The 22221-nt window shown below is 57.2% G+C and overlaps 1 protein-coding gene across 5 annotated transcripts in view; it reads left to right on the forward strand.

The window, feature by feature from the left end:
- The window catches only part of LOC124233877 (semaphorin-4D-like), a 91955-nt gene that overhangs the window by 60658 nt on the left and 9076 nt on the right, over nucleotides 1-22221 (forward strand). For all 5 annotated transcript variants that reach the window (XM_046651136.1, XM_046651134.1, XM_046651133.1 and 2 more), the window contains 9 exons: nucleotides 8293-8651; nucleotides 10117-10262; nucleotides 12760-12822; nucleotides 14449-14547; nucleotides 17861-17954; nucleotides 18604-18717; nucleotides 19474-19625; nucleotides 20662-20837; nucleotides 20919-21075. In XM_046651136.1, coding sequence (XP_046507092.1) covers nucleotides 8552-8651; nucleotides 10117-10262; nucleotides 12760-12822; nucleotides 14449-14547; nucleotides 17861-17954; nucleotides 18604-18717; nucleotides 19474-19625; nucleotides 20662-20837; nucleotides 20919-21075 — 1101 coding nt within the window. In that variant the 5' untranslated portion in view covers nucleotides 8293-8551. The remainder of the gene's footprint in view (nucleotides 1-8292; nucleotides 8652-10116; nucleotides 10263-12759; nucleotides 12823-14448; nucleotides 14548-17860; nucleotides 17955-18603; nucleotides 18718-19473; nucleotides 19626-20661; nucleotides 20838-20918; nucleotides 21076-22221) is intronic.

The raw sequence follows: 22221 nt of genomic DNA on the forward strand, positions 1-22221 counted from the left end.
TTTTGAGCAGGGTATTTTACCTAAGTTTGCCCTCTGTACAGGTCACCCTGACCTGGACGGAAGCACCAGTTTTAGTGGCATTTCAGTGTCCCCCTGGTGTCAACGGTGTCCTCTGGGCCTCTGGAAACATCTGGGGGTTGAGCTCCCCATGGCACCCGCAGCCCCTGGTCAAGTCATGGTTGAAAGACACACATTCCCCCCAGGGGCGGGCCAGCCATTTCCTGGTACAGCCACATTGTCCCCGGGAGCCAGCGTCCAGCCTGGAGAGTCCAATGGCCACCCTGGAGGGGTCAACAGGAAGTCAGGCCAGTGGAGGAAGGTTATTTTATTTCCCTGCTGCTGAGCTGTCCGGGCCCAGGGACACATGCACACACCACACACAGGTCCACACTCCCTCCAGAACAAGTCAGTGTTGTGTGTTTCCATGTGTGCAGGGCTGGTGAGGTCTCACAGGTGGTGGCCCCCTCCTCCTCCGGCCCCTGCACCCACCAGCTTCTGCCCTCCCAGCGCCTGCTCGTCGTTGCTGTTATGGATGGAGGATGGGTTGGTTGGTGTGTGTGTCTGTCACCACGCCATTCTCTGTCCCCTTTCCGGCTCCTGCCAGCACACTCATGGCACATGCGTGCCCGGTCTGGGTGCAGGAATGAGGGTCAAGCAGTGTCAGGATGTCCTCACAGCCTCGTTTGCCCCTGGAGGTGTGGCTGGAGCAGGAAGCGGGCGCCCAGGGATGGTGTCCTGCGGGCTTTTCCGCTGGGCGGGTCCAGCCGGACCCAACTCCAGGGCTGAGCATGTCCTGTGCAGCTGGAGTGTGGCTCCGAGGATGCATCCTAAGATCTGGGGAAACTGAAGTAGAAACAAACTGCTGTGTGACACAGAGAGCTCCTGAAACCTGTCCCTGATTCCTGGGGGGACAAGGCCTTTTTTGCGAGGTCGTGACAGCACCACAGCCAGGGGGGAGGCCTGGGGTGGGGGACAGCCTGGGGTGACACCAGCAGGGCATGGTCTCGGGGTGGCTGTCGCGTCTCTGCTCCCAGCTGGGAGGGGAAAGTGTGGGCAGTGCGTGTCCTCCGCTGTCCTGGCTGTAGGGCCTTAGTGGGGAGCGGGCTCAGCCGCGCTGTCTGGGCAAACCCCGTAGACAGAAGCCAGACAGGCTCCGCAGCAGCCTCTCAGCCGTCACCTGGATCCCTGCCCTGGACACCGGTGAGGGCACGTCAGCGTTGGTTGAGCATCCTGTTGCCCGTGGGAGCACTGCCGCCTCATGTGTGGTGGCGAGTGGTGTCCCCTCTGTGACCTGTCCCCGCTCACAGCCAGCCAGTTCCAGGAGGGAGCCAACGCCTCAGGTGCATGTGGCAGACCCCAGACAGCACTCCCCCACCCCGCCCCCGGTCCATGGTCCTGCTGTTCAGGCCCCCAGCCGCAGTGACTGATCACATCTGGGATTACAACACTAGAGAGGGGCTTTGTGCTGCAACAGAGAGCACACACCGCACACCCATGCGTATGCGTGCACACATGCATAGATGTGCTGTGCACACAGCACACGTGTGTACGCAGGGATCCACATGACGCGCAGCTTCACATGTGTGGATGCACATCCATACGTGGATGCACACATACACACGTGCACACATGCATAGATGTGCTGTGCACACAGCACACGTGTGTACGCAGGGATCCACATGACACGCGGCTTCACATGTGTGGATGCACATCCATACGTGGATGCACACATACACACATGCACGCATGCATGTACATGTGTGCACCGACGCATGTGGGTATATGCATGCACGTATGCAACACATGGCACAACTTCATGAAACAGCCATTATCTTGCCAGTTGCTGGGCACGCCTGTTTTTTCCGCCTGACTTGATTCAAGCCTACTCGGGTGGAAAGCTGTGTGTGACAGGCACTGACAGGCCGCTGAGTGACGGGCTCAGAGCCCCCTGTGGGTTCCATTCTCCTGACATGTAAAGTGGGATCGTGCCCTCCTCGTGAACCAGTGCAATTATGTGAGGGTAGAGGGGGCGACGTTGTGGGACCCTGTCTTCCTAATGGGTCCTGTCTCTGTGACAGGCAGCCCTTCGCACAGGGAGGCGGGCTCCTGACACCCGGCTCCCTCCCTCCACTTGTCAGAAATGTGGAGAAGAATAGCATTTTCCTTGGGTGTTTCCAATGTGCGTTCCTCGGCGATGGCGCAGCAGTGTTTCTGGAGGAGCATCGTGGCCGCCTCGGTGGTGTGGTGTGTGCTCTGCTTAGCAGTGTTTAAATTATACAAAACAACGAGTACTTGTCAAAAAAGAAAGCAGCGAATGCTGCTGACCTTTGCTATTCGTGTGGATTGTTTTGTTTTGAGGAAGATTAGCCCTGAGCTAACATCTGCCACCAATCCTCCTCTTTTTCTTTTTGTTTTGCTGAGGAAGACTGGCCCTGAGCTAACATCTGGGCCATCTTCCTCTATTTTATATGGGACGCCTGCCACAGCATGGCTTGCCAAGCAGTGCGTACGTCCACACCCAGGATCCGAACTAGTGAACCCCTGGCCGCCAAGATGGAACGTGTGAACTTAACCACTGCACCACCAGGCCGGTCCCTCATGTGGATTATTTTGAAGACCATTTGGGAACGAGAGGTAGGGTCTAGTGGAGGCGACCGGGAATCTGGCGTGTGCCGATGAAGTGAACAAGGCACGGAGCCGGATGAGGCCCGTGCTGAAAGCCTGCATGTGCGTCTGCAGACAGAACTGGGTCTCGTCCTCCACTCGCCTCGGCAGCGTGGTGGGGAACAGCCGGGAGTGAGGGGCCGCCTGGCTGGGTCCACACCCGCCCAGCTCCTGAATGGTGGTGTCTGGGTTGGTCCAGGCTCAAGGCAGTTAAGAAAAATGTTTTCTCTTCTCACCTGAACCATTCGGAGCAGCCTGCGTGGACAGCAGCCATTCCTGCCGGTTGCCCTCCTCGCTTTCCCTGGGGTGGAAACGGCTTTGTTTTGAGTGTGTGCCCCTCTTTTGTCCGTGTGTGTTCCTAAGTCATCCTCACAGTCTGCCAGACCCGTAACCTCGCGTTTCAGCGCACAGACCTCCGGCAGCTCTGAGCCATCTCCCGCTCCCTCTGGCCTCTCTCTCTCGCTCCCTCTGCCCCTCCTCCTGTCGCAACACGGGGCTCCTGTTCCCGGCCGTCCTTCCTTCTCAGGAAGACCTGGGAACCGGCTCCCTTGTTTTGGTGGAGCGAATCCTTCAGTAGCTTTCTGAGAAAGGATGTAAGGGAGGTGTGAGCTCTGAGCACTGACGTTTGAAACCTGTTTCTGTTTTTCCCTCGTGTGTTTGATAATTTGGCTCTGGGTAGGATTATAGGTGAGAAATCGTCCTGCTTTGGGATTTTAAAGGCATTTTGCTGCCTCCTAGCTGGCAGGTGGCCTGGCTCCTGAGGGGTGATGGTGGGGCCTGTTTTCTGGAAGCTGTCAGTACTCCCCTGGTCCTAGGCCCTCAGATCTCACCACCCGGGGCCTAGTGTGGCCGTCTTTGCATTCCTTGCGCTGCTGGGCACCTCATTCTGTGAATGTGGGTCCTTCTGTTCTGGAATTTTCTTTGTATTGTTTCTCTGATAATTCTTCATTTTTTGCTCTCACCTGGAACTCCCGTCGGTTAGGTGTGGGCCCCTGAATCGATCCCCTGGCTTTCCTGTCTTTTCTCTCCCTTTCTTCCTCTGTCACATTGTCCAACTTTTACGGAACCTCCTCAGTTTCATCTTCCATCCTCGACTGAGCATTGTATTTCTTTAATCACCGTGTCAGTCTCTGCACTTGCTCCCACTTTCCCAGCTTGTGTTTCCCTGTGACTTCTCCCCTCCCGGGCTCTGGTTTCACTCTCTCTGTCCTCAGAGTTGGTTAGTTACCATCATTGGTGGCGCACCAGCGCTGGTGGTGACACAGCCATTGTCAGAAACCGAATCACGTAGACTTCAATAAACCATGTTAAGAGCAGAGGTGCAGATACACGTACTCAGAACTCACCACTTCCTGAGCATCTCACTGTCACCTGCTCTCAGGGCCACATGCCCCTTGTGTCCGTGTGGTGGAAAAACCATCACTGGTGCGCTGCCGTGCAGCTCATCCGTCCCTCGTTCACAGCATCACATTGGGAGCTTGAAAGCAGCATTTACACCCTAGAAATCAGCGTATGCTGCAGAGAAGGGCGCCCCACCCCGACCCCCGCCCCAGGAGAGCCAGGTGTTAGGGTTCGCCAGCACGGCCCGGGTCAGCTCGTCTGCTGTCTGTCTAGCTTCCAGGGCTTGTTCACGTCCTCACGGGCTGTCGTCCTCACCCTGGTTCATCCTTTTGTCCTTTTAGACTGTCACTTAGCCAGTTGGAGGAGAGAGTTGAGATAAATCTCTGTCCTGGGTGACGGATTCCAAGGAGGGACTCTGGTGTCTCCTGCGCCTGGGTTCTGAGCCTGGCTGCGGTGGACGTGTGGCTGCCCCAGAGGAGTGGCCTCTGTGCCGAGTAGGGGCTCGGTCTTGTCATGGGCCCTTCAGACCTTTCCCCCCAGCAGAGACACGGCCCCCACTGCTGTTGGAGGGCAAGAGAGACCTCCTGTGGGCCTCCTGTCCCTGCCCGCAGCCAGGGGCTCATGGCACCAGGCCCCAGGCACGCTCCTTCTGTGCCTGGTAGGGACTTCTCTGAGCCCGAGTGTTTTTTAAATAAACTTTATTTTCAAGAGCAGTTTCAGATTCACGGTGAAATTGAGTAGAAATCACGTGGAGTTCCCTTTTACCTCATCCCCTAATGTGCGCAGCCTCCCCTGTGTCATGATCCCACTGCAGAGCTGGTGGGGGTGGTGGGCCCGTGGCGGGGAGGGAGGGGGCACCCTCTGAGCTCCGCCTGTTCATCCCTCCCTCCCCTCTGACCCCAGCAGCCACTGCCCTTCTCACTGCCCTGACGTGGAGCTTTCTGGAAACCCTTAGCTGTCAGGGAGCTCAGAGCGCGGGAGCCACTGCCAGTTACTCTCAGTCACTCGGAGAAACCATCTTCTCGGGTAAACCAAGGAGACTGTGAAGTGGCATTTACACAGACGTGCTTGGACAGGTTCTGAATGGTGCTGACAGGCAGCGCGCGCACAGCCTTGCAGACGGGCTGAGCTCTGTGTGTCCAGATACGGCCGGGGCGGAAACGTGGAGGGACGTGAGACGGGAGAGGCTGGATAGAAGGTGGACCAGGGTCGTCCACTCGGGTTTAATCTGAGTGAGAAACATTTCACGTGGGGAAATGATATGCTCGGATTTACATTAAAAACATAATTCTGGCTGCTGCTACTCTTTGGTAAATGTGCTATAGGGAGGTTGAATCTGTTTGGAATTGTATTTGACTGCTGGTAACAAAAATCTGAACAACAGTAATCTCTTTAATAGTTTATTAGCAAGTCTAGAAGTAGGCAGAAGAAAGCAGGTGTAACGTCTCCAGCATGTCTGCCTGGTTCTTGTGGATGTCTACCTGGTTGTTCTTAGAATGAGACCTTTATCTTTCATGTTCACAAGGTGGCTGCCAGAGCTCTGGCCATCAAACTTGAGTTCCAGGCAGCAAAAGGAGGAAAGGCTGAAGGCAATAATGCGAACACTAGCTGAGTCAGCCTCCTTTAAAGAGCTCTCCTGAAATTCCTACCTAATAACTTCTCTTCACAGTTCTTTGGCCAGAACTGCCACCAGGGAAGCTGGGAGATGTGGTTAACCGGCCACACTGCCATCCCAGGTAAAATCAAGATGCTGTTAGTGACAGTGAAGGGATGTGGATTCTGGGGCAGAAACACAGGGATCTGTGCCATGCCGAGTGGTGGTGGTAGAGATGGACCTCCAGGAGATGGACCTGCGGACGAGTTGGGCAGGCGCCCGGCACTCCTCCCCGAGTGGGGCATCATCTGCACAGACAGCTCTTCCCGCGGCCTCATCCTGTGCTGCAGGCTTCTGCAGGAGCGCTCGGCCTTCGCTGGATGCTCCGCGGGGTTGCCTCATGGGTGGAGCACGGTGGGCACATGGCACAGTTTGAGGCCTCGCCTGGCATCTGGAGCCACCTCGTGCCTCATTCCCCCAGTGAGGGCAGGAGAGCAGAGTTTGCCCCCTGCCCCCGGGCCGGGGGTGAGGGCGTCGTGCGTCTGCTCTGAGGAGAGTGAGCGCTCGCGGCCCTCTCTTCCTCCCCTCCCAGCCTGCGTCCTGGCTTCCTGGCCCATCTGCTACTGCACTTAGAGTTGGGGTCGCCCTTGCCGCGGGGCGTCGGGGCCGGCCGTCCCTCTGGGTCTGCAGCGTGGGGTTCAGCTTTCAGACTGGCACCTGTTTCTGTAAGTAGTTGTGTTAGCGCGCGGCCAGGCTCGTCCACTGACACGGCGTCTGTGGCTGCTTTCGAGCTCCCACGGACTCGAGTGGCTGGGACAGAGGCTGCAGGGCCTGCAGAGCTGGATGCCCGTCAGCCTCTGCAGAAGAGGAGAGCCGGCCTGCGCCCGGGATGCGCCGCCCCTGGGGAAAACGGGGGTCTCAGATGTTCCCTGACTTCAGGATGGAGGACGGACACTGGGAGGATGGGAGCCTGGCTGGGCACACCTTCAGGCTGGGAAGAGGAACCGAGGAGGGGCTGCCCGAGCGAGGAGGGCCGGCGAGCAGATGAGGCCTGGCCATGCCTGGTGTCCGGCCTTCACCCGGCGGCCCCAGTGGGCAAGTGCTCTCAGGGAGAGGCCCCTGGGAGTCTTTCCTTACGGGGTGGAGCAGGGCGGTGGCAGTGCCCCATGCCCACATAAAAAATAAATCCAAGAAAAAGAAAGAAGGCCTTGCTGACCCTCGACACCAGGGTGTGAGGGGCAACTTCCCAGGTGGGATGAAGAAGGGAGCCAGGAGGGCTTCTTGGAGGCAACAACTTGACCAGCAAACAGGAAGCCAGAACTTCTCCCAGAACCCTCTTGGGGGGTTCGGTGTGGCCTGAGGTGTTGGGGAGCCGCAGGGCAGGTGGCTGGACACACACGGGTGTGTGGCAGGTTGTGGGCCCAGGGAGGCGGAGCTGGGAGAGGACTGTCGGGGAGGGAGTGAGGCTGCCCCTCAGACGTCCCTGAGACGGTGAAGTCAGGAGGCTGAGGGCGATGACAGGGTGAGGAGAAGGTTCTGGAGAGGGCCTTGGCGTGTCAGTTGGACTCACAGACCTGGAGGCAGGTTGGCTGGTGGGGCAGAAGGAAGGGAAGGAGGTGAGGATGGCTGACTCCCAGGGCCTCCTGGGGAGCAGGGGCGAAGGGGCATGGAGGGAGGGGCTGCTCCGCCACCTTGCAGAAGAGGAAAGTCAGGGTGAGGTGGGGCTCCCGGGACGGCACATCCATGAGGTGCAGGTTCTGCTGTGACTTTGCTGTGCTCCCCGAGTGTGGTCTGGGAGAGTCCTGCCTCTGCCCGGCCGGTGTTTCCGTTTAAGCTCCTTCCTGAGAAGAAGACTGCCTCACAGTCTCGCTGGGATCCTGGCCGGGCCCTCGGCTGGGGCCAAACCCTGGCCCTTGATGGCCCCGATTCACTGGTCTGGAGCAGGGTCATCCTGCAGCTCCCGGCAGGGAACCTTCCCGACAGCGTGTGGGGCTGAGCAGGTACGGGGCCAGGCCTCCCTGAAACCGGGCCGAGTGTGGGTGCCAGAGCCCTGTGCACCCTGGCCCACGATGTCTGCTCAGCACAGGCCTGTTCTGCAGTGAGGGGCTTCTCCTCGGTGACGAGTCACAGCCGGTGACCACTGTTCCGGTGGCATGCTGGCTTCTTCAGGCAAGGCTGGAGTAGGGGACCACAGGGGTGGCCCTGTCCCCTGCAGCCCAGCCACTCCTGCATGGACAGGTCATGCGTGTGTGCACATGCATGTGAGCTTGCACATGTGTGTGTGTGTCAGCCCCTGTGCAGCCCTCTTTGGTCTTCTGCTCTGGCCGTTTTCCCTGATGAGCAGTGCAGGCATGGGGAAGCCAGGGTCTCCAAGGGAAACTGAAAGCCTGGTTTCCCTCTCTTCCTCTCTATCACGTTACCCACTGGACGGGGGGACGCTGGGCAGCCAGGCGGGCGTCCGTCCCCAGTCTGGGTCCGACGTCTGTCCTGCATTCCTGGCCGGCCTGAGGGGCAAGACGCACTGACTCCTGTAGCCCGGCTTCGCTCCCGGGCTCCGGGGTGTGGTGTCTGTGTGGGGCTGTCCCTCTTGCCCCCAGCAGATGGAGTGCGGTGGGGATGTGATGAGAGGGGGGTTGGGGGGTGTTGTTGCCACAGGTCCTGATGGTAAACCCCTCCTTCTCACTTTCTTCCAGAGTTTCTTCGGAAGGCCGTAGAGAAGCACACCGTTTAAGAACCAGGTGGCCTTGGGCGTTTGCGGTGGCCGGAGTGGCCGGACCTTGCCCAGCGTGCTGGGAAATGCTGGTCCTCGGACACACGTCGCCCTCCCTCCAGGCTGTGCTGCGGGTCAGAGCCCCGAGGCTCTGAACAGCGTCCACCCTGACACCCCCTGCGGCCTCCGCTGCCGACGAGCGCTTGCTGCAGACGCCCCCGCTGCGGCGCCTGCTGAGGAGGATGTGCCTGCCCGTTGGGGGGCTGCTGGCCACCCTCGCCGTGGTGGTTGGAACAGCAGTGGCGTTCGCACCCAGCCCTAGGATCACCTGGGAGCACCGAGGTGAGGGCAGTGCCGAGTCAGGCCCGGGGCCCCTGAGGGCGTCTCCCTGCTTGTGATGCGCAGATGCACATGCGTCCTTTGCTCTGCTGGGGCCGTGCTGCTGGCCCAGGTGTGAGCACACGGCCTGCACCGCTGCTGCCGCGGAGGCTGCTGGCGAGGCTGCGGTGCTGGGAGCACGGCAGGGCCTGCTCGGGGCTGCTGGTTTCTAAATCAGGGCGAGGGGACCCCTGAAGGGAAGCTTGTCTCCCTTGTGCCTGACCACACTGGTGCTCGCTGCCCAGGCACGGACCACACCGAGGGGTATGTTTTGAGGACGTTTAATGACGTGAAGCTGAGCTTGGGGCCAGTTGTTTTCATTTGCTGTTCATAAGTTGTTTCGTTGCTCCCTCTCTTGGGAACTGTGTCTTGGGACCCCCTCTCCTCCAGGCTCGGTGGGCGGAGAGCTCGAGCGCTGGTCCCCATGGAGGTGCGCTGGCAGGGCTGCGCTGTCTCGGCAGACGTGCCGGGAGAGCCTTCGTCCTGTGTGCATCTCTCCTAACTGGGAAATTGGAGCGAAAGTGTGAGCACAAATCCTGGAACAAAACCAGAGCTTGGTGATGCTTGGAAAGCCAAGCGCAGAACACTCACGACGCTCTGAGTCTTGGATGCTGGGTGGTCGGAAAGAGGAACAGCCCCTCAAGACAGAAAGCCAACATGCCTAAACACCTCGTCCTTAAATTCCTCATGTTCCTGAATAGCTATTGATGCAATTAACAGAGCAATGGAAAAATGCTTGGGTTAAGGGATAGATTTACTGAAATAGATTTTCTTTCAAAGTTTTAAAGTCAGTCATTTTTTTCCTAAATGAGAAAATCCTAAATAGTTATATTTTTGATACACCTAATCTGTAGATGATTAAACACATAGACAAGAGTTTGATGAGAGGCAGAGGGAGCCACAGCAGTCAGCGGCTTGAGGCGTCTGGCCTGCGGTCTAGTGGGAGGTCACAAGGTCAGACTGCCAGGAGCTTGTGCTCCAGAAAGGTCACACTGCTGGGATGTCACACTGCTAGGAGGTCATGTTGCTAAGAGGTCATGCTCCTGAGAGGCCATACTGCCAGGAGGTCACATGCTAGGAGGTCATGCTCTGGGAGATCACACTGCCAGGAGGCCACACTGAGTGCAGGGTTTGGAAGTGCTGGATGGAGGGAGCAGGAAGGGAAATCGGGCCCCAGCACTGGTTGAGCCCAGTGCTCTGGGGCCTCACAGGGTCCCACGTACTTGGTGGCGGCCTTGGTGAGTCTGCTCCACCCAGAGGTGCCTGAGTTCTAGCCTCTGCTGGGGGCTGGCCACTGTGGCAGCGAATCCCTGCCTGGCCCTTGGGACATGTCGGTGCACTAAAGGGAGGTCAGACACTGGGGTGTGTCCAGGCTCAGCAATGCCTGATGCACCTGTGTTGCCCCCCACACCGCCCTTTTCTCCCCTAGAGGTGCAGCTGATGCAGTTTCACCAGCCAGGCATCTTCAACTACTCAGCCTTGCTGCTGAGTGAGGACAAGGACACCCTGTACGTGGGCGCCCGGGAAGCCGTGTTTGCACTGAATGCGCTCAACATCTCCCAGAAGCAGCACGAGGTATGGTGTGGGCTCCCACTCCCCTGCTGTCTGGGCCGCAGACCTGCCCGGTGTGTTCTGGAATCTGCACACTGGGCTGTACCCGGGGCGTCAGGCCCTTTCCTGGCCATGTGGCCTGCTCACCGTGCATGTCCTGTGCCTCTAGCGAGCAGCCTCCCACCCTCAGCAGACCAAGGGCCCTGTCATCCCGAAGCTTCCTTTGCCCCCTGTGTCCGTTCAGCCTCATCCCAGGATGCCCCCTGGCAGCCTGTCCTCGCTGGGCTGGCGGCTCACCCACACTCCTTTCATCTTGGATTTTGAACTTTTTATTACAGAGAATCTCAAGCATAACAGGAGCAGAGGGAGTGATGTTAGAGCCGCCTGGCCACGGCGGCTCCTGCAGGCCAGGGGCTCCACCCCGTGCTCCCTCCTGCCTCCCTCCCATGGCCACGTCCTCTGCTCCCTCCAGGAGGCTGGGGAGCAAATCCAGACACACATTCTTCATCCTTCATCTGTAAATGTTTTCCTGGGCATCTCCTAAAGGAGAGGACTCCTTTTTTTCAAACTAACCGAAATACCTTTTATCGCATCCAAAAATTTAATGTCGTCACATAGTGAATGTTCAAATTCCACAGGCTCTCTCATAAATGATGTTTGTTCAGTTTGAATCGGGTTGAAATCAGGCCGTCTGTGTGGCCAGGCACTCTGTCCGCTGGGGGTCCCCCCCCATCCTCCCTGAGAGGCAGGATCATCCCCCTGGCCGGGCGTTCCCTCTCCGGGCCCTTGACCATCGCAGCCTGGAGCCACGTGTGCAGATGGCACAATGGGACAGCCGGCTCCACCTTCCCTTCTCCATTTGGAAGCCAGAAATTGTCTCTAAAGGGGAAATTCTTGTTCCCCGAGGCCAGTTCCTTTGGAAACGGCAGGATCAGCGCATGAAATCTCTGCCTTTATTCACCAGTTTTCAAAATAGTGTGACTTCTCTGCAGAGGGAGACAGTGAGTTTTTGACTGTTTAGTTTTCCGTATGGCCATGGACTCGCGCATTTAAAGATGTCTGAAGTGCCTTGATCCGCTCCAGCCACTTCCTCCCTTGATGCTCCGGTTGTCCCTTCCCTGGCCCGTGGCAGCCTCCCCATGCCTCCTGAGTCCTCAGACAGACCCTGGTGGTTGGCGTAGTTCCTTGTTCTCTCGAGTCAAGATGGTCCAGGCTCATCGTGTGCATTTTCTGCCCCAGACCTCTTATTTTTTTTGGATTTGTTTTGTCTTAATCTCCAGAGTCTAGCCTAGTACTTAATTTCTGTTTCACACATAAATGAGATTCTCGTCACTACCCTTTGAAAATAAAGTGCGTGTGCCAGCCCTGTGGGCGCTCAGTCAGAGTGGCCATTGCTCTGTTAATGGCCTCGTGTATGTAAAAGAGAAGAAAAAGTGAAAGGACCACGGCTGAGCTTCAGTGAAAAGCCCGTGACCGTGATGGAGGGCCTGGCAGAGTTCGTGGTCCTTGTGCTGGTGCATTCCATGTGGACGGTGATGACATCGTCTGCATTTAACTTCTGAAGAAGTTGCTCTGTGAAATGGGCCTTGGTTCTGCATTCATGTGGCCTGGTTAGGACTTCCAGTTCTCTGAAAGCGTTCTCGTCAGCGTGTCTGCTGTTGGGGCCTTTGCGGGAAGCCAAGCTAGTGTAGAAGGACACACCCAGGGCTTTGGCCCACTGCCATCAGGAAGCTCCCTGTGCCTCCTGAGTTCTGAGCTCCCAGTGCCCAGCAGCTGGCTTTGATTCTCTGGGTGTAAAAAGATATATACATGTGTTTGCATCAGTCACAGGATGTCAAGGAAGTGTGGGGAATCTGGGGGAGGGGAGGCAGGAGTATGGGGGCCTTCCATCATGCAGGCTGGGTGTTTTCTATCCTCTGGAGGGCCAGGGGCCAGGCACCTGCCGGCCTGACGGGTTCTGGTGGCCTGTGCACCTGCCGTGAAAGGAGCAGGGGCTCAGATCTCTATAGGAAGGTGCTGGACCTGAGGGGCCGTGCCAGTCCATCACTTTCAGCAGCTGCTCTTACAAAAAATTGAAAGCATTGCCATCCAGCCGTCCCACTGGTACTCAGAGTCAATGTCAAAATGTCAGGGCTTTTTTTCACTAGCCTCTGGAGTCCCTTTTGAACGAATGAAAAGCCCCACTTTGGTGTTTGCGAATACCTACATTTAGCTTTCTGATGGATAATTGAATCCGCCCCACTGTCCGTGGCGTAGTTTTGCTGCTGTTTTGCAGCGAGTAGCAGGGACCTGGCATGGCTTCCTGGCCCTGCGGCTTCTGGAGGAGGACGGCGCAGGAGGATGGCGGCTTCGCGAAGCCCATTGCTCATGGGCCTCAGCGTTGTCGCCTCAGCCTAGCTTTGCAGTCTCCGGTTTTGCCGTCCCGGGGGACGTCTGTGCTCTGAACGCCCGCATGTGCTTTGTAAGCTATATGTCTGTACCCAGCTCTCTGTGCACTGAAACGACTCCCCTTCCCCAACAGGCATACTGGAGGGCTTCCGAAGATAAAAAAGCAAAATGTGCGGAAAAGGGGAAGTCAAAGCAGGTAATTTCTTCTGCCAGCTACAGACCATGCCGTGCTCGTTTCCAGGTGGTTGAATCTCCTGTGGAAGCCCCTGCAGCTCCTGGATGTGCCAGCGTGGGGCCAGGCCCCGGGTCCCTGCGGGCGTGGCTCTGTTACCACGACCCCTCTTCAGCTCCTTCTGTTCCCAAACGCTGAGATTGGCTCTCAGAGCAAGTGCCAGACAGAGAAATGCTTCTTAAGGTTTAACTGAATTGAATTTATTCAGATGGCCTAAAACTCGGACCACAGAGGACAGTGTCTGTGCGTGCTGGCTAATGGGGTCAAATGCAGGGTTGCTGTCTCCCTGCACCGCGGCCTGGAGGGGTTGCTCTGGGAACTCTGGATTTTTGGAAACACCCATCCCTTGAGAACCTGCTCCTTCTCTAGGAGGTATTGGTCACCTCAGCGTGGTGGCCATCCGGGGAGCACTGGGCCAAGTGTCCACCCGCCTTGGGAGCGCTGGGTCGCCCCCACCCCCGGGCTGCCCTACCCCTAACTGGTGCCGGGCCGATATCGGGGTCTCTGAGCATAAGAGCCCCGTCTTTCCTGACGGTGGGTCAAGACAGCTGAGTGACGGGAAATTTCAGCGGTGGTTGGCTATTTCAAAACAATTTAAAATCCTAAAAAAACGTTTTTTGCCAAACTTTTTTAGTAAAATGCTAAACACTGTCACTGAAGTCACTAGATCTGAAGTTGCTGCAGGAGATGAGAGAAAGCGCAGGTGTTGTGATGGCGTCACTGGGGGAGCTGGCTCAGAGCAAATTAGAGCGAGCACTGGCCTGGCCCCGGGGAGGGCATGGAGTGGATGGGGTCCCTCGCAGTTCTCGTGGGGGAGGATGAGTTACTTCCAGCCAGTTTAAGAACAGTCATAGCAAAAAAGCTCCCCTGAGCAGAGATGACTTCAGACAATAGCACATATAATCCAGTACATTTCAGCCTGAAATAGTGAGCGGCTTCTTAAGTGGCATCTGGTTTTCCTGTGGGGCTTTCTGACGTGGAGCCAAGCCGGAGCCCCTCATTAGTTCAGCCTCTCCCCTGAGTGGGGCGGGCCAGACGCCCCCCCGCCCCGAGAAACGCTGTCCCCAGGTCTGTGCATTGGAACGTGGAGGGGGACCCCAGAGAAGAGGCGGGCAGAGGGCTTTTGCCCAGTGTACACCTCTGGCAGTGCCGCGAACCGTCTATGTGTTCAGTGAGAGTAAACACGTTTTTTCTGTGTCCCAGTCCGATTTGAGGTTTTGGTCAGCACGTCTTTTCAGAGTATAAATTAGTGACTGAAGTGACATCTGTTTGGCACCTGCCAGCTGGCCTGTGGACGCTGCAGGGGTGAAGGTTCTCGGGCCCACTGCAGATTTGAGTTTGTCCGGACGGAGCTGGGTCTCGGCCGCTGCTCCCGCCGTCCTGGGCAGGGCAGAGCCCCCGGAGCTGCAGAGCCTGGAGACGGGAGGCCGGCAGCGAATGCAGCCGGGGCTGGCGTCCTGAGCTGTGACGAGCTGGTGTCGGCTTGTGCTCTGCTGGTCTCTGCTCTGAGGGAGTGGGGTGGACGGTTCACACCGTGGGGGGCGTCTGCTGGGAGCTGGATGGTGCTGACCGTGCATTTCTCTCCTGTAGACAGAATGTCTCAACTACATCCGGGTGCTGCAGCCGCTCAGCGCCACCGCCCTCTACGTGTGCGGGACCAACGCGTTCCAGCCGACCTGTGACCACCTGGTAAGGCCGTGGCACCTCCCTGGTCAGTGGCTAGAGCACAGTGGGGCTCCAGGTGGCATGCAGTGGTGTCCACTCGGCAAAACGTAGGATTTTCTGATTGCCAGCTGCGTGGGGATGGGGCAGCTCATGACTTCTTGGAGCCCTGGTGTCCGATCTGTAAAGCACTGTGACCGAGAGTGTGGCCGCGGTTTGGAGCTGGCAGTGGGAGGACCTTCTGAGAAGTGTGTTGTTGACAGACAGGAGCCCCGCTGTGCTGTGATCCAGCATCTGGCCTCTCCTGTCACATGGGAGGGTGGCCTGGCTGTGACACAGGTCCTGTCAAGTGGAAAAGTCAGGACTTCTGCTCCTCGATTGCGTGTTCTTGGTTCACGCATGTTATGGACTGAATGTTTGTGTCCCCCCAAAGTCCATGTGTTGAAGCCCTTATCCTCCTGAGCGACGATATTTGGAGCTGGGGCCTGTGAGGCGGTAATTAAGGTTACCTGAGGTCATGAGGCTGGGGTCCTGATCTGATGGGATGATGGCCTTACAAGGAGAGGAGGAGACAGCAGAGCTCTCTCTCCCCCATGTGAGGACACAGCAAGAAGGTGACGGCCATCTGGAAGCCAGGAGGGGGTTCCTCACCTGGACTGACCGTGCCGGTACCCTGGTCTCAGACTTCACCCGCAGAGCTGTGAGGAGTGAACGTGTGTGCTTGAAGCTGCCCGTCGGGGTGCTGTGTGGCAGCCCGAGCTCGCTAGCACGGGTGTCTGCCGCTCTGGTCTTGGGGCGTCTCCATCCGCTGTCTGCTGTTGGGTGCGCGTTGCCCCCTGATCCACAGTTCTGTGACCTGCCCTTCTGAGTGGCGACAACACGACACGAGTGTGCTGAGCTCTTTTAGAAGCAGGCCCATCTCTCTCCCTCCCCTGCGTCACAGCCTGGACTCTCCCTGAGCCGTGTCAGTTGCGTCTCACCGCGTTGGGGTCCTTTGGAGTGGGACCCCGGTCTACACTGCCCTCCGGCACTCCCCATTCCCTCGCTCACACGTACCTGGAAGGAGAGAGGGAAGACGGCAGTGTTTCTTGGAGAGGAACTCCTTTTTCCCCGATACCTGAGAGCGTTTGATAACAACCACAGAGACAGGGAGAAGGCCGTTTGAATGCACGTGAGGATTGAGAATGAGGCACGTTTTCTAGTGACTGCCCCTGGTTCAGTGTGCCGGTCGGGTGTCGGGTGTGCCGGAGTGGGAAGCTTAGTTTGCTAGAAGCCGAAAGTAACTGAGACTTGAAAGAACCTTTCCCAGCCTCGAGTCAGAGACCGATGATGGGACGCAGCACGAGCGGATTCAGGGCTTGCTTAGGAGTCCTTGTATCCACACACAGACCCCCGGGTGGGGTCCACACGCAGCGTGGGTCTCCTGGGCTGTCTGTACCCACAGATGCAGGTGACAGAGGTTAGTATGGGGGTGGGAGTGCCCCCAGGTGCTGAGATCCTCAGTCCTCAAAGCCAGACTTCGTTTCTTTGTGCTTAAGGGAAAAAAAGCATCCAAAGGCCTATTAGAAACATTTTGCACATCAAAGGATTTCCTGGCTAAACTCTAGTTAATCAGAAGCTTAAAGCACTGAAATTTAAACTTTAATTCCACACACATGTCAGTTGTTGAGATAAAGGAATTGTCTGTTTTGTTTAAATCTGACCTATGATTTTTCCCAGTACTTTGAGTAAAAGTTTTCAAGCTGCCAGAAAAGTTGGTCAGACGCGTGTATCCTGACCTCCTAGACGGCACAACGGGGAACGTCTCTGTGCACACGTGTGTGTATGTGCACACGTGTGGCCGTGCTGAACCGTGACCTGTAAACGCCATCATGAGCCTAAGAATGATGACGTTTTCCTGTAAAACGCCCAGTTTGTCATTTTATCTAAGAAGATTTACAGTAACTCCCTGGTGCTATCTCCAGCCCCTCAGATTTCCCGCTGGCCCCCAGACGGACTCTGGAGATGGGATCCAGGAATCCCATCAGGCAGGGTGCGCTGCCGCCCCATTCATAATCCTAACCTAAGAGGTGAAGTCGCGTATCGTGTTACCCAGCCTGTTAGAAATGTAGCCGGCGCTGTTCACATCCCGGGAGCCCTCTCTGCTCCTGTGTTTGTGACGGGGTTCCCATCTCGTCCGCCGGCCCACGGGGGCGCCCAGCTGGCCCGGGGGGACGGTTCCCACCTTGATTGCCGTGCTTCCTGGGTTCCGCAGCCCACGAATCCTTTCTCGCGTCCGCTGCCCCGATGGGTTTCTCCTTCTCTAACTTGCTGTTTGGGATCGTTTTCATCTTCCTCCTGGGATGCTCCCTCACCCCTTGTGCTACCGATGCTTCTCATATGCGCAGGGACGCAGCACTGCATTGGTCATTTTGCAGGCATTTTCCCCGTTTGTCCCTTCTCATTGAACTCTGTCTCCTGTTTTCTGTGGACAAGAGCTTTCCAGTTCTTTGAATGGTGGCTCTGTCCGCGTTGTCCCGACTGGGTTGGGGCCATCTCGTCAGCGGGAGAGAGACTGTCCCGAGACGGAAGTCGCTGCCTGTACTTCGAGTTAATGCAGCATCGTCCCATTTCCAACATCCACACCACTGAGCCGCCTGGACTGGGTCTGCTGGGGGGAATGAGAAGAGATTCTGCTGCTCTTCCCATCATCTGTTTACTGGATAGTCTGGTCTCCACTGCTGTGAACGCCATCTCTGTTGATGTTAAAATTCTGCAAGTAGGGGCTGGCCCGGTGGCACAGCAGTTAAGTTTGCACATCCCTCTTTGGGGTGGCCCAGGGTTTGGTGGTTCGGATCCTGGGCGCAGACCTGCACACTGCTTATCAAGCCATCCTGTGGCAGCATCCTGCCTGTAAAGTGGAGGAAGGTGGGCATGGATGTTAGCTCAGAGCCAGTCTTCCTCAGCAAAAAGAGGAGATTGGCAGCAGATGTTAGCTCAGGGCTAATCTTCCTCAAAAAAAAAAAATTGCGCACATGGCCTTCTGGTCGCTTCCCGGGTGTATCCTGTGTTTGGTCTGCTCTGGCGGCTTGATTCCCCGAGACCCGTCAGCACTGCCATCTCTCTCTTACAGCTGAGCAAACTGAGGCTCCAGATCTTGAGTGGTCCTCAGGGGGCATCAAAGCAAGGGTCCACGGCGCCCGTATCCAGACCCGGGACTTGGGGGCTGGCCACACAGGCACCGCTCCCGCCGTCCCCCCGGATAGTGAGTGTGTGAGAGCGAATGGTGCGGTGGCAATGTGTGTACTGTCTGCCGAAACGCAGACAGTGGATGATACGCTTTCTTCCCGTTCAATTGTAGGACTTAACATCCTTTCAATTTCTGGGGAGAAATGAAGATGGCAAAGGAAGGTGTCCCTTTGACCCGGCACAAAGCTACACGTCGGTCATGGTCGGTGAGTCCAGTCCTTGGACCTCCTCGCTGGGGTAGCTCTGCTGTCATGCTGAGGCCACAGCACAGGGCGCCCGGTTCCTCCTCCGCTCCGTAGTCCCCCTCTGCCCCGTTCCCATGTTCGTTCGTCCTCACAAAAGGTAGGGGAGCCTATCGAGAGCCCCCGATAGGGGCTGAGTTCGTTGTTCACAGGGATACCCAGGCACTCCCCTGGTCCACAGATAGGTCATTTTGTATCCGTCGTTGGTACAAATCATCTGGGTTGTTCAGTTCTGTGGGGTCGTTGTTCCTGTTGGGGGGGTTTGTGACCAAGCCACCGGCTGCCTCGTAACAGTCTTGCACGCCGAGGCGAGGGGGCCACATGCCCCGTGTTTACCCACTGTCACGTTTATTTTCTGGGATGTGGGAATTACCCGCTGGTGTTAGTTTTTGCCCTTAACTCTCACAAAAGACAGCTGACCCCGGAGCATAAAATTACCCCTGTCAGAGAAACAAAAGGGAAGACTCCGGAAACAGGCTCAGGAACTGGGCAGTGGCTGCTCCACATGCCAGAAGGGGCGTGCATTAGGTGGTAAAGGAGAGCGTGGTGGTGGGCACCTGTCCCTGGCGCTGGCATTGACTCCCCTTTCCTCTTTCCTCCTGGTCCACTGCAGATGGAGAGCTCTACTCCGGGACATCCTATAACTTCCTGGGAAGCGAGCCAATCATCTCCCGGAATTCTTCGCACAGCCCTCTGAGGACAGAGTACGCCATCCCTTGGCTTAACGGTAAGAAGCAGGTGGGTCACGGTGGGGGTTCCCCCTTGGGTTGCCTCCTGGCAGGGGAGCCCTGCTGGATTTCTCCTCTTGCTGGCTCCAGCTGAGCCTCCTGGGCGGCGTCTGCAGCTTCTGTCAGCCCTGTGCAGTGGGGGCGCCTGCAGAACGGCCCGGAGCTGCACGGCGGCATCTGGGGGCGGCCTACTTTCTTCTCCGCTGAGAGAGCCTGTTTTAAGGGTGCTCTGGCCCCTTCCTGAAAGTGGATCTGGGAGGCTCACACGCAATGAGAATCTGATGGCCAGCCGTGAATTCAGGCTGGTCAGATCAGTGTGTGATGTCATATTGTTACCTCTGGACGTTGAGCATCCGTGTTGGACTTGCGCTGTGGGTGGCTCATGGCTGCTCACACCAGGCTTTTCTTGTGGGCACTGGCCAGCGGGCCCTAGACTCTCGGAGGGGCTGATCTGGGAGACTGCAAATGCGCATCTTCTGGGGGTCTCCAGGTGCCGTGGGATGTGGCTCCCTGGGACCCCCAGGCTGCTTGCCTGTCGGGAGGCCCAGCCCTGGGTTCTCGGGGTGGACCAGGAGGGTATTCTTCAGAACCCCCATCATGGGCACGTCTGTAGCCCAAGGAGGGCGATGTGGGCACTGTCATCACCCCTGGACCCTGGATTTCGGGGCATGGCATACACACCCTCCCTCGTCCTTGCACGGAGGTGCCTGGGCCCCTCTGTGTGTGCGAGGGTAACCGGGGGTCTCCTCCTGCAGAGCCCAGCTTCGTCTTTTCTGACGTGATCCGGGAGAGCACGGACGGCGCCGAGGGCGAGGATGACAGGGTCTACTTCTTCTTCACGGAGGTGTCTGTGGAGTACGAGTTCATCTTCAAGTTGATGATCCCCCGGGTGGCGAGGGTGTGCAAGGTGAGCCATTCCCCCAGGTTCTTTGGTCCCGGCAGTGGCGATAGCACGTCTGGAGGGTCGGTCACTTCACCCAGGCTCCGTGCTTCTTGGAAATGTCAGTTTACCTACTGCTATCTTCTCCTGTGCCGCAGGCGTTGGTGTGGAGGGGGTCGGCGGTGCACGGTGGCCTGGAGGTCTCCCTGGGGGCCGAGGGAGCGTTGGCGCCCATGTGTGATGGGTGATGGGCTTCCTGTCCTCAGGTGGTCTGCTTTAGACACGCCTCCATCCAACCCCCCCCACCCCGACCCCCGGTTATAGGAAGTTCGTTTTTGTTTACTGTGTTAACCAAATCCAGTTGGAATTGGGGTTCCACCATCCCAACGTAAAGAAGGGAAGGGGGCATTTTCATTGTGTCCAGAATGAATAAGGTCGCTTCCATTTTATGTTCCTCTGCACCAGATGTCCGAGTTTCCGTGTTTCTCCCCAGAGCAGGTCGTACGGGGTGTGTTTTATGTATCTCTTGGTGGTTGTCTCACTAAGCTGTGTTTATGGAGAACCTGGCAGGTCCTAAGCACTGAGCAGGTGACTGGGGGGTGGGAAGGAAGTGAAGACCTCATCTCCCAGGAGGAAGGTCTTAGGGGAGACCAGACCCACACGCATCGCCTGGGAGAGATGGGGAGCCAAGGCGTCTAGCCCCTGGCTCCAGGGTCCCTCACAGACGGTCCTGAGTTTGGAGATGCACTCGGCCAAGGGCTGAAGCAGGAAAGTGCACAAGGGGCATCTGCTGCCGTGAGATGCGTGTATGCAGAATCCAGTGGCGGGTCTGGCCGCAGGTGGGCGGCTCCATCGAGGAGGCATGTTGGTTGGTTGGCGTTTGGATCCTCGGTCTGGGCTGGCGTGGAAGGGGGGCCGCAGCCGCGGGCTGGTGTGCAGCCTGCTTTCCTTGCAGCCTTGGCCTGGTTCCTTTCAGGCAGAGCCGTTCTGGGCCTGGTACCTCATTTACCACCTGCTCACAAGGGAGCGTCCCCTCCTACCACGCACGTCTTTGGGCTTTCAGGGGGACCTGGGCGGCCTCAGGACCTTGCAGAAGAAGTGGACGTCCTTCCTGAAGGCCAGGCTGATCTGCTCCAGACCCGAGAGCAACCTCATCTTCAACGTGCTGCAGGACATCTTCGTCCTCAGGTCCCCGGACCTGAAGGAGCCTGTGTTCTATGGGGTCTTCACCCCACAGCTGTGAGTGCCCGGGGAGGGCGGGCGGGCAGGTGGCGGGCCGTGTTTCCTCCGCACGGCAGTCACGTTGTCCCCTCCTCCCAGGAACAACATGGGGCTGTCGGCCGTGTGCGCCTACAACCTGTCCACGGCCGAGGCGGTCTTTTCCCGTGGGAAGTACATGCAGAGTGCCACGGTGGAGCAGTCCCACACCAAGTGGGTGAGCTACAACGGGGCCGTGCCCACGCCGAGGCCCGGGGCGGTGAGTGGGGCCCGGGCTGCGGGAGGGCCCGGGGCGCCAGACCGGTGGCTTTGGTGAGGGCCACGTGCCGCTCCAGACCTGGGGTTGTCTTCCCGGGGAGCGGGCATCCCCCGGGACTGGGAAGGGCAATGGGCACACTCCTTGTCGTGTGTTCTCACTGGCATGTTGTGTAACAGCTCTTGCAACATACTTCCCCAACCAGAGGCTGGAGTGGCTGGCATGGGCATTTTGTGGAAGTAACATTGCATAATACAGTACAGTCTGTTTCATTTTCTGTTTCCTGTAGAGAAACGATTTCTTGGCAAAGAGAGGAATTCTGCTCTCCACTCATTAATAGGAGTCACATTTTTTTCTCCTAAAGATAGTGACTTATGTGGAAATTAGTGTGGGTTTCTAGGCTGATTTGGCTGCATCCGTTCATTATGTGGCTGGTGTCCTGGGGCGTGTGCATGACCCATGGGTGGGGCTGTGACCTGGGAGAGTGGACTGCTTTCTGGAACTCACCCCAGGCCTGTCTCCCCTCCTGGGGCACACCTCCTTCGCTGACACTGGCCATCGCTCCTTCTGTGCATGTCATTAAGTAAAATGTGTTCACTTGGGGTCACAAATTTTGGGTGACGCACGTTAGGAGCTGGGACAGGAAAAAGAACCCTTCAGGCTCTTGCCCTTTATGCTGTTTAGAACTGGACTGTGCTTAGCGATTTTACCAGTCTTCTCCTGGGAGAGCTTTTGGATGTAAGTGTTTATGTTTTAATTTCCAAAGCTTGATACTTCTTTTCGCTTATAAACAGATCAATTATGTCACTGACTGTGTCATGAAACACAATTATATCTTGTGGGTAAAATGACAGTTGCAGGGCTAGCCTGGTGGCGTAGTGGTTGGGTTGGCACACTTGGCTTTGGAGGCCTGGGATTTGCAGGTTCAGATCCTGGGCTTGGACCTAGCACCGCTTGTCAAGCCATGCTGTGGTGGCATCCCACGTAAAGTGGAGGAAGATGGGCACAGATGTTAGCTCAGCCACAATCTTCCTCCAGCAAAAAGAGGAGGATTGGCAACAGATGTTAGCTCAGGGCCAGTCTTCCTCCCTGACCAAAACAAAGACAGTTGCATTTCCTATATACTTTATAACTGTGTCTTCAGATTCC

The sequence above is a fragment of the Equus quagga genome, unplaced genomic scaffold (assembly GCF_021613505.1).
Source record: "Equus quagga isolate Etosha38 unplaced genomic scaffold, UCLA_HA_Equagga_1.0 268.1_RagTag, whole genome shotgun sequence".
Classification (NCBI taxonomy): Eukaryota; Metazoa; Chordata; class Mammalia; order Perissodactyla; family Equidae; genus Equus; species Equus quagga.